This window comes from Heterodontus francisci, chromosome 8 (genome assembly GCF_036365525.1).
Source record: "Heterodontus francisci isolate sHetFra1 chromosome 8, sHetFra1.hap1, whole genome shotgun sequence".
Lineage (NCBI taxonomy): Eukaryota > Metazoa > Chordata > Chondrichthyes > Heterodontiformes > Heterodontidae > Heterodontus > Heterodontus francisci.
This window is the reverse complement of record NC_090378.1, coordinates 72,090,749-72,105,852: the sequence shown is the minus strand read 5'-3', so window position 1 is coordinate 72,105,852 and position 15,104 is coordinate 72,090,749. Positions and strand designations below refer to the sequence as shown.

The 15,104-nt window shown below is 44.5% G+C and overlaps 1 protein-coding gene across 3 annotated transcripts in view; it reads left to right on the top strand.

The window, feature by feature from the left end:
- efcab7 (EF-hand calcium binding domain 7) overlaps positions 1-13,103 on the top strand; it is a 131,614-nt gene extending 118,511 nt beyond the window's left edge. For all 3 annotated transcript variants that reach the window (XM_068037323.1, XM_068037324.1, XM_068037322.1), the window contains one exon: positions 12,227-13,103. In XM_068037323.1, the coding sequence (XP_067893424.1) occupies positions 12,227-12,301 (75 nt within the window). In that variant the 3' untranslated portion in view covers positions 12,302-13,103. The remainder of the gene's footprint in view (positions 1-12,226) is intronic.
- Positions 13,104-15,104: the final 2,001 nt, after the last annotated feature.

Genomic DNA, 15,104 nt, shown 5'->3' with positions numbered 1-15,104 from the left:
CACTGGTATCAGACCCACCGGCCGTCCATGTCTCCGCTATAAAGACGTCTGCAAACGCGACATGAAATCCTGTGACATTGATCACAAGTCGTGGGAGTCAGTTGCCAGCGTTCGCCAGAGCTGGCGGGCAGCCATAAAGGCGGGGCTAAAATGTGGCGAGTCGAAGAGACTTAGTAGTTGGCAGGAAAAAAGACAGAGGCGCAAGGGGAGAGCCAACTGTGCAACAGCCCCGACAAACAAATTTCTCTGCAGCACCTGTGGAAGAGCCTGTCACTCTAGAATTGGCCTTTATAGCCACTCCAGGCGCTGCTTCACAAACCACTGACCACCTCCAGGCGCGTATCCATTGTCTCTCGAGATAAGGAGGCCCAAAGAAGAAGAAGTCTAAAATAGCCTGTTCACGGGTAGGTTCTGCAACGTATTGTTCTAAGAAGCAATCCCTGATGCACTCTACAAATTCATCTTCCATGCTACCCTTGCCAGTTTGATTTGTCCAGTCTGTATGCAGATTAAAATCATCCATGATGATTGTAGTGCCCTTCTTACACACGTCCATTATTTCCTGATTAATATTTTGTCTTACAGAGAGGCAACCACTCGGGGGCCTATAGACCATTCCCACCTCTGATTTCTTCCCCTTGCTATTCCTTATTTCCACCTAAACTGATTCTACATCATAATCTTCTTTTGGGCCTCCTTATCTCGAGACACAATGGATACGCGCCTGGAGGTGGTCAGTGGTTTGTGAAGCAGCGCCTGGAGTGGCTATAAAGGCCAATTCTGGAGTGACAGGCTCTTCCACAGGTGCTGCAGAGAAATTTGTTTGTCGGGGCTGTTGCACAGTTGGCTCTCCCCTTGCGCCTCTGTCTTTTTTCCTGCCAACTACTAAGTCTCTTCGACTCGCCACAATTTAGCCCTGTCTTTATGGCTGCCCGCCAGCTCTGGCGAATGCTGGCAACTGACTCCCACGACTTGTGATCAATGTCACAGGATTTCATGTCGCGTTTGCAGATGTCTTTATAGCGGAGACATGGACGGCCGGTGGGTCTGATACCAGTGGCGAGCTCGCTGTACAATGTGTCTTTGGGGATCCTGCCATCTTCCATGCGGCTCACATGGCCAAGCCATCTCAAGCGCCGCTGACTCAGTAGTGTGTATAAGCTGGGGGTGTTGGCCGCTTCAAGGACTTCTGTGTTGGAGATATAGTCCTGCCACCTGATGCCAAGTATTGTTCTAAGAAGCAATCCCTGATGCACTCTACAAATTCATCTTCCATGCTACCCTTGCCAGTTTGATTTGTCCAGTCTGTATGCAGATTAAAATCATCCATGATGATTGTAGTGCCCTTCTTACACGCCTCCATTATTTCCTGATTAATATTTTGTCTTACAGAGAGGCAACCCCTCGGGGGCCTATAGACCATTCCCACCTGTGATTTCTTCCCCTTGCTATTCCTTATTTCCACCTAAACTGATTCTACATCATGATCTATTACACCTATATCATTACTGACAACTGCACTGATCCCTTCCTTTAATAACAAAGCTACCCCACCTCCTTTTCCTTTCTACCTATTCTTCCGGAATGTCGAAAATCCTTTAACATTGAGATTCCAGTCCTGGTCATCCTGCAACCACGTTGTCTTTCAAAATTCTGTGGACTCTGGAATGGTTCCTGCAGATTGGAAGGTGGCAATTGTAACCTTACTATTTAAGAAAGGAGGGAGAGAGAAAATGGGGAATTAGAGACCTGTTAGTCTAACATCGATCAGAGGGAAAATGCTAGAATCTATCTATAATAAAAGATGTGATAACAGGACACTTAAAAATAATGGTGGCAGAGTCAACATGGATTTATGAAAGGGAAATCATGTTTAACAAACCTGTTGGAGTTTGTTAAGGATGTAACTAACAGAATAGATAAGGGGGAACCGGTGGATGTGGTATATTTAGATTTTTGAAAGCTTTTGATAAGGTCCCACACAAGAGGTTAGCAAACAAAATTAGAGCATATGGGATTGGGGGAATATACTGGCATGGATTGAGAACTGGTTAACAGACAGAAAACAGAGAGTAGGTGTAAATGAGTAATTTTCAGGTTGGCAGGCTGTGACTAATGGAGTACCGCAAGGATCAGTGCTTGGGCCCCAGCAGTTCACAATCTATATCAATGATTTGGATGTGGGGATTAAATGTAATATTTCCAAGTTTGTAGATGACACAAAAACTAGGTGGAAGTGTGAGTTGTGAGGAAGATGCAAAAACACTTCAAGGGAATTTGGAGAGGCTTAGCGAGTGGGAAAAAATTTGGCAGATGGAATACCATATGGAGAAATATGAGATTATCCACTTTGGTAGGCAGAACAAAAATAGAGAGTATTTCTTACATGGTGAGAGACTGGGAAGTGTTGAACTTCAAAGGGATTTGGATGTCCTTATTCATGAGTCACTGAAAGCTAACATGTAGGTACAGCAAACAATTAAGAAGGCAAATGGTATATTGGCCTTTATTACAAGAGGATTTGAGTATAGGAGTGAAGATGGCTTAATGCAATTATATAGAACCTTGGTGAGACTGCATCTGGAGTATTGTGTGCAGATTTGGTCTCCTTACCCAAGGAAAGATATACCTGTCATAGAGGGAGTGCAACAAAGTTTCACCAAACTAGTTCCTGGGATGGAGGGATTGTCCTATGAGGAAAGATTAAGAGACTGGGCCTTTATACTCTGGACTTTAGAAGAATGAGAGGTGATCGCATTCAAAAATACAAAATTCTTACAGGGCTCGACAGGATAGATGCAGGAAGGATGTTTCCCCTGGCTCAGCAGTCCAGACCCAGGAGACACAGTCTCAGAATAACGGGCAGGCCATTTAAGACTGAAATGAGGAGGAATTTCTTTACTCAGAGAATGGTGAAGCTTTGTAATTCTGTACCTCAGAGGGCTGTGGAGGCTCAGTCATTGAGTATGTTCAAGACTCAGATCAATAGATTTCTACATATTAAAAACATCAAAGGATAGGGGGATAGCGCAGGAAAATGGTGTTGAAGTAGAAGATCAGCCATGATCTCATTGAATGGCAGAGCGGGCTTGAAGGGCTGAATGGCCTACTCCTGCTCCTATTTCTTATGTTCTTGTGTTCCATATGTGGCTCGGTGTCAAAAGTGTTTTTATTGATAATGCTCTGCCATGCACCTTTGAATGTTTTGATATGTTAAAGATGCTAAACACTGGAATCAAAAGTGAACAGCAGTAGTCCTAACCTTACAGCAGAGGGGAGGCCATTACTGAAGTTGATGATGTTTAGGCCAAGAACACTTTCCTGAGGAACTCCTGCAATGATACTACTGGGGCTGTGATGACTGTCCTTTAACAGCTACAACCATCTTCCTTTGTGTATGATTTGACTCTAGCCACTGGAAAAATTTTCCTTTTGACCCCTGTTGATGGCAGTTTTGCTGGGGTTGCTTGGTACCATACTCGGTCAAATGTTACTTTAATGTCAACGGCTGCTGTTCTTACCTCTCCTCTGGCTTTTAACTTTCGTGTTCCTGTCTGGATTAAGGCTGTGATGAGGGCTGGAACTGAGTTGTTCTGTCTGAACCTGGACTGAGCATTGGTGAGTAAATGTTACTTGATGGCACTGTGGATGATGACTCCTTCCAACACTTTACTTACGAATGAGAGGAGAGAGTTATTGGCCGAATTAGATGTATCCTGTTTTTTTGTGGGCGGGACATATAAATGGAAAATTATCCACATTGTTGGGTAAGTGCCGGTGTTAATGCTGTACTGGAGCAGCTTGGCGAAAGGAGTGTTTAGCTCCTGTGCACAGGTCTTTGGCACTATATTGGCCCAGTGCACTCAGCCATATCTTAAAGTTACGTCGAGTGAACCAAATTGGCTGGACACTGATGTCACTGATCATTGTATCATATGGTTTAGGTTGGCTATGGAAAAGGACAAAGATCAATCTAGAGTAAGAATATTTAACTGGGGAAAGCCAACTTCAATGGGGTAAGAATGGATCTGGGTCGAATAAATTGGAATCAAAGGTTGGCAGGGAAAACGGTCGCTGAACAATGGGCTACCTTCAAAGAAGAGATAGTTCGGGCACAAAGGGAAAGCTAGGGCAAACAAATCCAGAGCTCCCTGGATCTCAAAAGAGATAGTGATTAAGATGAAGAAGATAAAGTGTTTTTGGAACCAGGCTGAATATCAGAAGGGAAGTGAAGAGACAGATAAGAGAAGTAAAGAGGGAGAATGAAAAGAGACTGGAGGCTAACATAAAAGGGAATTTCAAAGTCTTCTATAGACATAAAAATAGTAACAAGATGGTAAAAGTACGTGTAGGGCCGTTTAGGGACCAAAAAGTGAATTTACACATGGAGGCAGGGGGAATAGCTGAGGTGCTAAATGAATACTTTGCATCTGTATCAGGCCACAGTGAAAGAGAAGGTAATTAATGCACTAGAAGGATTTAAAATTGACAAGAAGGAGGTATTAGATAGGCTGTCTATACTAAAAGTTGATAAGGCACCAGGACTGGATGAGATGCATCCAAGGACACTGAGAGAAGTAAGAGTAGAAATTGCGGAAGCACTGGCCATAATTTTCTAGTCTTAGACTCGGGTGGTGCCAGAGGACTGATGAATTGAAAATGTTACACCCTTGTTCAAAAAAGGGTGTAAAGATAAGCCCAGCAGCTACAGAGCAGTCAGTTTAACTTTGGTGGTGGGGAAACGTTTAGAAACAATAATTCGGGACAAAATTAATAGTCACATGGACAAATGTGGGTTAATTTAGGAAAGCCAGCATGGATTTTTCAAGGGAAAATTGTGTTTAATTAACTTACTGGAGTTTTTTGAAGATTTAACAGAGAGGGTTGATGGGGGCAATGCTGCTCATTGGTGTACATGGACTTCCAGAAGGCATTTGATACAGTGCCACACAACAGACTTGTGAGCCAAGTTATAGCTCATGGAATAAAAGGGACAGTAGCAACATGGGTACGAAATTGGCTGTGTGACAGGAAACAGAGAGTAGTGATTAATGGTTGTTTTTCCAACTGGAGGAAGATTTGTAGTGGAGTGCCCCAGGGGTCAGTGTTGGGACCCTTGCTTTTCCTGATATATATTAATGACCTAGACCTTGGTGTACAGGGCACACTTTCAAAATTTGCAGATGATACGAAACTTGGAAGCATTATGAACTGTTAGGGGGATATGTCAAAGGGACATAGACAAGTTGGTGGAACGGGTGGATAGGTGGCAGATGAAGTTCAATGTGGAGAAATGTGAAGTGATTCATTTTGATATGAGGAACATGGAGAGACGACATAAAATAAAGGGTACAATTCTAAAGGCGCTCCAGGAGCAGAGGGACCTGGGTGTATATGTGCATAAGTCATTGAAGGTGGCAGGACAGGTTGAGAGCGTGGTTAATAAAGCATACAGTATCCTGGATTTTATTAATAGGGACATAGAGTACAAAAACAAGGAGGTTATGTTGAACATTTATAAGACATTAACTCAGCCTCAGCCGGAGTATTGTGTCCAATTCTGCGCTCAGTACTTTAGGAAAGATGTTAGAGTGCAGAAAAAATTCATAAGAATGGTTCCAGGGATGAGGACCATCAGTTATGAAGATAGACTGGAGAAGTTGGGACTGTTTTCCTTGGAAAAGAGAAGGCTGAGAGGTGGCCTGATAGAGATATTCAAAATCATGGGTCTGGACAGAATAGATATAGCGAAACTGTTCCCACTCGTGAAAGAATCAAGAATGAGAGGGCACAGATTTAAAGTAATCGGCAAGAGAAGCAAAAGTGACACGAGGAAAAACTTTTTCACACAGCGAGTGGTTATGATCTGGAATGCATTGCCTAAGAGTGTGGTGGAGGCAGGTTCAATCATGGCATTCGAAAGGGAATTGGACTGTTATCTGAAAAGGAAGAATGCGCAGGGTTACGGGGAGAAGGCAGGGTATGGCACTAGGCGAATTGCTCATTCAGAGAGTCAGTGTAGACACGATGGGCCGAATGGCCTCCATCTGTGCTGGAATGATTCTATGATCATGGGGCTCTTGGATGGAGGCCAAATAAGATCATGCGCCGGGCATTTTTGGCTAAGGATACTTGCCAACACTTCAGCCTGGTCTCGTTCTAGACACCCCTGTGGCTGAGAATGGGGATTTTTATGCAGCCTCCTATCATTTGTTGCCTGGTGGTCCACCACCATTCTCGACTGGATGTGGTAGTGTTGTGATCCGTTGGTTGCAGGACTGCTTATCTCCATCTATAATCTGCTACTTTTGATGTTTAGCATGCATGTAGCCCTGTATCATGGCTTCACTAGGTTCATACCTCATCCTAAGATGTGCCTTGTGCTGCTCCTGACACACCTTTCTAAATTCTGTATTAAACAAGGGTTGATCCCTTGGGTAGATAGTGATGAAGGAGTGAGCAATGCGTTTGGCAATGGAGTTATAGATTGTGGTAGTGTGCAATTTTGCTGCTGCTAATGATGCACAGAACCTCAGTTTTGGGTTGCAAGATTTATTTTTAGTCTTTCCACTTAGCATGATGATGGTGCCACACTACACAATGAAGGTTGTTCTTATGGTAGGGATAAGACTTTATCCTAATTAACTAATTAGTAGAGTAACTAAACCAGAGGGAGGAGATTACTGTATTTAGTTAGCATTTAATATTTATTGTAGGAATCTAGCACTAGGGACCATATAGTTAATTGTAACATAATTTAGTAAGGATTTAATAAGTATTTATTTATTTTAAATTCATTTATTAATTACTGCTAGAAATGACAGTTAGGGGGGTGAAGTGCTTCACCTGTGAGATATGGGAGGTTCGTGACGCTTCCAGCGTTCCGGACGACTACATCTGCAGGAAGTGTACCCAATTGCAGCTCCTCACAGACCGCATGGATCGGTTGGAGCGGCAACTGGATGCACTTAGGAGCATGCAGGTGGCAGAAAGCGTCATACACAGGAGTTTTAGAGAAGTGGTTACACCCAAGGTGCAGGCAGATAGATGGGTGACTGCTAGAAGGGGCAGGCAGTCAGTGCAGGAATCCCCTGTGGCTATCCCCCTCTCTAACAAGTATACCGTTTTGGATACTGTTGGGGGGGATGGCCTATCAAGGGAAAACAGCAACAGCCAGAGCAGTCGCACCACGGCTGGCACTGTTGTTCAGCAGGGAGGGACAAAGCGCAGAAGAGCAATAGTTATAGGGGACTCTATAGTCAGGGGCACAGATAGGCGCTTCTGTGGATGTGAAAGAGACTCCAGGATGGTATGTTGCCTCCCTGGTGCCAGGGTCAAGGATGTCTCTGAACGGACAGTGGGCATTCTGAAGGGGGAGGGTGAACAGCCAGAGGTTGTGGTACACATCGGTACCAACGACATAGGCAGGAAGAGTGACAAGGTCCTGCAGGGGGAGTTTAGGGAGTTAGGTAGAAAGTTAAAAGACAGGACCTCAAGGGTTGTAATCTCGGGATTACTCCCTGTGCCACGTGCCAGTGAAGCTAGAAATAAGAAGATGGTGCAGCTAAACACGTGGCTGAACAGCTGGTGTAGAAGGGAGGGTTTCAGATATCTGGACCATTGGGATCTCTTCAGGGACAGATGGGACCTATACAAGAAGGACGGGTTGCATCTAAACTGGAGGGGCACAAATGTCCTGGCTGTGAGGTTTGCTAGCATCACTCGGGTGGGTTTAAACTAGTGTGGCAGGGGGGTGGAAACCAGAGCAGTAGGACAGCAAGTGAACTAAATGAGGGGGAACTAGTAAATAAGGCCAGTAAGACTAAGAGGAAGAGCAGGCAGGGAGATGTTGCTGAGCACAGCGTGACTGGTGGTCTGAAGTGCATTTGTTTCAATGCGAGAAGTGTAACAGGTAAGGCAGATGAACTTAGAGCTTGGATTAGTACTTGGAACTATGATGCTGTTGCTATTACAGAGACTTGGTTGAGGGAAGGACAGGATTGGCAGTGAAATGCTCCAGGATTTAGAAACTTCAGGCGGGATAGAGGGGAATGTAAAAGGGGTGGGGGAGTTGCATTACTTGTTAAGGAGAATATCACAGCTGTACTGCAGGAGGACACCTCGGAGGGGTCATGCAGTGAGGCAATATGGGTGGAGCTCAGGAATAGGAAGGGTGCAGTCACGATGTTGGGGGTTTTCTACAGGCCTCCTAACAGCCAGTGGGAGGTAGAGGAGCAGATATGTAGACAGATTTTGGAAAGTTGTAAAGGTAACAGGGTTGTAGTGGTGGGTGATTTTAACTTTCCCTAGATTGACTGGGACTCACTTAGTGCTAGGGGCTTGGATGGGGCAGAATGTGTAAGGAGCATCCAGGAGGGCTTCTTGAAACAATATGTAGATAGTCCAACTAGGGATGGGGCCGTACTGGACCTGGTATTGGGGAATGAGCCCGGCCAGGTGGTCGAAGTTTCAGTAGGGGAGCATTTCGGGAACAGTGACCATAATTCCGTAAGTTTTAAGGTACTTGTAGATAAGGATAAGAGTAATCCTCGGGTGAAGGTGCTAAATTGGGGAAGGCCAATTATAACAATATTAGGCAGGAACTGAAGAATTTAGATTGGGGGCGGCTGTTTGAGGGTAAATCAACATCTGACATGTGGGAGTCTTTCAAACGTCAGTTGATTAGAATCCAGGACCAGCATGTTCCTGTGAGGAAGAAGGATAAGTTTGGCAAGTTTCGGGAACCTTGGGTAACGCGGGATATTGTGAGCCTAGTCAAAAAGAAAAAGGAAGCATTCGTAAGGGCTGGAAGGCTTGGAACAGACGAAACCCTTGAGGAATATAAAGCCAGTAGGAAGGAACTTAAGCAAGGAGTCAGGAGGGCTAAAAGGGGTTATGAAAAGTCATTGGCAAATAGGATTAAGGAGAATCCCAAGGCTTTTTATACGTATATAAAGAGCAAGATGGTAACTAGGGAAAGGGTTGGCCCACTCAAGGACAGAGAAGGGAATCTATGTGTGGAGCCAGAGGAAATGGGCGAGGTACGAAATGAGTACTGTGCATCAGTATTCACCAAAGAGAAGGACTTGGTGGAGGATGAGCCTAGGGAAGGGAGTGCAGATAGTCTCAGTCATCTCATTATCAAAAAGGAGGAGGTGTTGGGTGTCTTGCAAAGCATTAAGGTAGATAAGTCCCCAGGGCCTGATGAGATCTACCCCAGAATACTGAGGGAGGCAAGGGAAGAAATTGCTGGGGCCTTGACAGAAATCTTTGCATCCTCATTGGCTACAGGCGAGGTCCCAGAGGACTGGAGAATAGCCAATGTTGTTCCTTTGTTTAAGAAGGGTAGCAAGGATAATCCAGGAAATTATAGGCCGTCAGTGGTAGGAAAATTATTAGAGAGGATTCTTCGGGACAGGATTTACTCCCATTTGGAAACAAACGAACTTATTAGCGAGAGGCAGCATGGTTTTGTGAAGGGGAGGTCGTGTCTCACTAATTTGATTGTGTTTTTTGAGGAAGTGACAAAGATGATTGATGAAGGAAGGGCAGTGGATGTTATCTATATGGACTTCAGTAAAGCCTTTGACAAGGTCCCTCATGGCAGATTGGTACAAAAGGTGAAGTCACATGGGATCAGAGGGGAGCTGGCAAGATGGATACAGAACTGGCTCGGTCATAGAAGACAGAGGGTAGCAGTGGAAGGGTGCTTTTCTGAATGGAGGGATGTGACTAGTGGTGTTCCGCAGGGATCAGTGCTGGGACCTTTGCTGTTTGTAGTATATATAAATGATTTGGGGGAAAATGTAGCTGGTCTGATTAGTAAGTTTGCAGACGACACAAAGGTTGGAGGAGTTTCTGATAGTGATGAGGATTGTCAGAGGATACAGCAGGATATAGATCGGTTGGAGACTTGGGCGTAGAAATGGCAGATGGAGTTTAAACCGGGCAGATGTGAGGTAATGCATTTTGGAAGGTCTAATGCAGGTGGGAAGTATACAGTAAATGGCAGAACCCTTAGGAGTATTTGACAGGCAGAGAGATCTGGGCATACAGGTCCACAGGTCACTGAAAGTGGCAACGCAGGTGGATAAGGTAGTCAAGAAGGCATAAGGCATGCTTGCCTTCATCGGTCGGGGCATAGAGTATAAAAATTGGCAAGTCATGCTGCAGCTGTACAGAACTTTAGTTAGGCCACTCTTAGAATATTGCGTGCAATTCTGGTCGCCACACTACCAGAAGGACGTGGAGGCTTTGGAGAGGGTACAGATGAGGTTTACCAGGATGTTGCCTGGTCTAGAGGGCATTAGCTATGAGGAGAGTTTGGAGGGGATGTGCGAGGCAAGTTCTTTGCACAGAGGGTGGTGAGTGCCTGGAACTTGCTGCCGGGGGAGGTGGTGGAAGCAGATACGATCGCGACTTTTAAGAGGCATCTTGACAAATACATAAAAAGGATGGGAATAGAGGAATACGGTCCCTGGAGGTGCAGAAGGTTTTAGTTTAGGCAGGCATCAAGATCGGCGCAGGCTTGGAGGGCCAAATGGCCTGTTCCTGTGCAGTACTGGTCTTTGTTCATATGGACTGTGCAGTGGTCACTTCTACCAAATATATTGTGGAAGGTTGTGTCTGCAACAGAGTGAGATCAGATGGGTTACTTCTTCGTGCTGCTCCTCTCACCACTCTTTGCCAGCTAACTCTGGCAGACCTGTCATTCAGGGTTCGGCCTGTGATAGTCATTTAAGATACCCCATTTAGAATACTGATTCATCAAGGTCAAAAGTGATGACAGTCGGTGGTGATCAGCAGGTTTGTCCTTCCTGGGGATGGGAGATACCCAGGCAATGTAATAGAGGAGTCTGGCACGTTGGCTGACAGATATGATTCTTTGAGTGCAACTGTGTGAGGCTGTTGTTTGACAAGTGTGTGGGAGCTCTCCCAACGTGGGCACCAACTCCCAGATGTTAGTGAGAAGAACTTTACAGTATCAACTGAGCTGAGTTTGCCAAGTCTTACCTGATACAATGCCTATGTTATTGCGGCACTAACACTTGCAGCATTTTAATCAAAACCACAGCTACTGTGGTAAACAGATTAATGAAACAAGCCTATGTGGCATGTGCTGTGTTCCTCAACTATGTTTTATAGCATCCACATTACAGATAATTGAAGGGTACACTTCAAGAACCAGTGTTTGTAAAAAAAAAAACCCATCAAGTTACACTGGCCACATAACTCAGGATGGAGTAATAAAAGAAGAAGGGTCACTGACCTGAAACGTTAACTCTGCTTCTCTCTGCACAGATGCTGCCAGACCTGCTGAGTATTTCCAGCATTTCTTGTTTTTATTTCAGATTTCCAGCATCCTCAGTATTTTGCTTTTAATTTACTCACGATGGAGTGTTGTGAATTTACCTGGAACATAAGGATTAATCTCTCGAAAGCAGATGTCATCCATGGGTTTGCTATTTATCCATTGTAGAAGTTTAAATTACTTTATACTGCAAGAGTGATTTTGGGCCAACCTTTTTTCATGAGAGGCTAGTAGTGCGGGTTAACATAGTGGGCAAACATCACTGAAAATAGTTTTCTTTTTAATAATAAAGACGACACACATTAGATCTGAACTTTTTTTTAATTAGAAGATTCTTGTCCCAATAGACAGTGGTTTTTAAACAAAAGAAAACACCTCTCCTACTCCTAAATCTCCTATCTATTCTGAAGGTGCTGATTCATACTGGGGTTTGATTTTGTGGGCACCAGTTGCCCTCTGATTTTTTGCCCAAATTGCTGGTCCTTGGTGTGAGCCTAGACTGAGTTTTGGTGAGCTATTTATCCTTGAGTGGCATTGGCTGTAAACTGCTTGGGATATCCTGACATTGTGAAAGTGCTATATATAAGTTTATCAAGGCCAGCGCAAACCCTGTCCTCATTCAATATCCACATATACACACATCCAGTCAAAATCACTGCATAAAAATCAATAGTAAAAATCCTGCTTGATTTTCCCCTCATTCACTTCGACACGCTGACAACAATTGCAATATTCCAAATTATATCCTGGCTGAGATTAGCCAACTCGCCACAGACTGTGGAAAGATTAAGTTGGAGGAGGGGCTGGGGAGGAAATTAACAACACTGGTTTCTGAGTATACTCACCCCTCCCCCCCCCCCAATAGAATAAAATGGAAATATTAATTTTAATGTTTTCTTATCCTGTTATTTGTAGGTTTGCCAGCATGTGATGCCCGTCAATGAGAGACTGGAATGGATTTACTGCTGCACAGAAAGCATTGTGACCTGAAATGAAGCGCAAGAAAGGAGCTGCATCATCAAGCATCTGGGTGGCAATGCTTCTGTATGCAAAGTGTGAAGTTAAATTGACACTTTTGTATGTGTGCCTTCTAATGTATTTTTAATTGGTCTCATTTATTTGCTGGCTAAGTGTTTTGTATAATCATGGTTCTATGGAATATTGCATTTACATATCAAAAGGGAAATTGTTAATCTTCAATTGTGAAATCACACTACACAAGAAATGCTTTTTTGGGGGGATTACTGTAGTTTGATCTAATATGGCATGATGTGTGTTTGTGAGAGGTACCCTAATTACAACAACACAATTCTCACAAGAATGAAATTAATGCTAAGTGGCCTAAAAGCATAGGCATTAGAGAGCGACATTGGAGCATATCTCGCGACCAGATGGGCTGCAGGCTGTCCATCTATCCAGTCCATCTGCCACTGCTGAAGTGAGTTCTGTCGGGCTTTTGGCCAGGCCACCAGATGCAGTGTCTCATGTTTGCAAGGTATTCACCATATTAAAACTGAAACTAATATTCTATGATGCTATGCAATATGGCCTCTTCCAACCAGTCAATCACTGTGTACAATCAATGGCAGTATCTTAAGAGCCTTTGTTAAAACTATTGCGCCGATCCAGTGGAAGCAAGTTGCATGCAGGCAATGTGTCTTTGTGGGAGAGAGAAGAGATTTGGGGAATGAAAATAAAATACATTAATGTATGTACATTGCAAAGGTGTTGAACAATATTATGGAGAGATTTTTTTAAAAATGTAAGCTTGAAATAAAAATAGGTTAATGTACTGGGTGCCGATCTCGTCTCACATTGCTAAATTAAAATAACATCACAAAAATATGCATGACGAATAGTTATAGAGTCATAGAATCGTACAACATAGAAACAGGCCCTTCGGCCCACCGCGTCCATGCCGACCATAATGCCTATCTATACTAATCCCACCTGCCTGCATTAATTCCATATCCCTCTATGCCTTGCTCATTCAAGCACCTGTCCAGATGCCTCTGAAATGTTGTTACTGTTCCTGCCTCCACCACCTCAGGCAGCTCATTCCAGATACCCACTATTCTTTGTGTGAAAAATTTACCCCTTTGATCCCCTTTAAACCTCCTCCCTCTCACCTTAAATCTATGCCCTCTAGTTTTAGTCACCCCTACCATGGGAAAAAGACTCTGGCTATCTACCCTACCTATGCCTCTCATAATTTTATATACCTCTATCATGTCCCCTCTCAGCCTCCTTCACTCCAGGGAAAACAGACCCAGCCTATCCAATCTCTCTTTATAACTCAAGCCCTCCAAACCAGGCAACATCCTTGTGAATCTTTTCTGCACCCTCTCTACCTTAATCACATCTTTCCTGTAGTGCGGCGACCAGAACTGCATACAGTACTCCAAATGCGGCCTAACCAACGTTATGTACAACTGTAACATGATGTCCCAAGTCTTGTATTCAATGCCTCGGCCGATGAAGGCAAGCATTCCATACACCTTCTTCACCACCCTGTCTACCTGTGTTGCCACTTTCAGGGAACTATGTACTTGCACCCCAAGGTCTCTCTGCTCAAGAACGCTCCCCAGGACCCTGCTGTTCACTGTATATGTCCTGCCCTGGTTTAATTTCCAAAATTGCATCACTTCACACTTGTCTGCGTTAAATTCCATTTGCCACTCCCTTGCCCACTTTACCAGTTGATCTATATCCTGTTGTAACCTTAGACAAACTTCTTCACTGTCCACTATACCACCAATTTTGGTGGCATCTGCAAACTTTCTAATCATGCCCTTTACGTTCACATCCAAGTCATTAATATATATGACAAACAACAGAGGGCCCAGCACCGATCCCTGCGGCACACCACTGGTCACCGAACTCCAACCTGAAAAACAACCCTCCACTACTACCCTCTGCCTCCAATCACCAAGCCAATTTCGTATCCAATTGGCCAGCTCACCCTGGATCCCATGTGTTTGAACCTTCCGGGCCAACTTACCATGCGGGGCCTTGCTAAAGTCCATGTAGACAATGTCCACCGTCCTGTCCTCGTCAATCCTCTTGGTCACCTCCTCGAAAAACTCAAATCAAATTCGTCAGACATGATTTCCCACGCACGAAGCCATGCTGACTATCCCTAATCAGACCATGCCTTTCCAGATGCATATAAATCCTGTCTCTCAGAATCCCTTCCAATAACTTTCCCACCACTGATGGAAGGCTCACCGGCCTGAGGTTCCCTGGCTTATCCCTGTTGTCCTCCTTAAATAAAGGCACAACATTAGCTATCCTCCAGTCTTCCGGTACCTCACCCGTAGCTAACAATGATACAAAAATCTCTGCCAGGGCCCCAGCAATCTCCTCCCTTGCTTCCCATAGCATCCTAGGATACACCTGGTCAGGCCCTGGGGATTCCATGACCTTCCCTAGCTTCCATGACCTTCTCCACGGTAAATGCGGACGAGAAATATTCATTTAAGATCTTGCCCATTTCCCGTGGCTCCACACATAGATTACCACACTGATCCTTAAGGGGACCTACTCTCTCCCTAGCTACCCTTTTACTCTTAATATACTTATAGAATCTTTTAGGATTCTCCTTTATCTTATCTGCCAGGGAAATCTCATGGCCCCTTTTCGCATTCCTAATTTCCTTCTTAAGTGTAGTCCTACATCCCCTATACTCCTCGAGGGACTCGCTCGATCCCAGCTGCCTATACCTGACATATGCCTCCTTCTTTGTCCTGACCAGGCCCTCAATATCCTCGTCAACCAAGGTTCCCTAAACTTG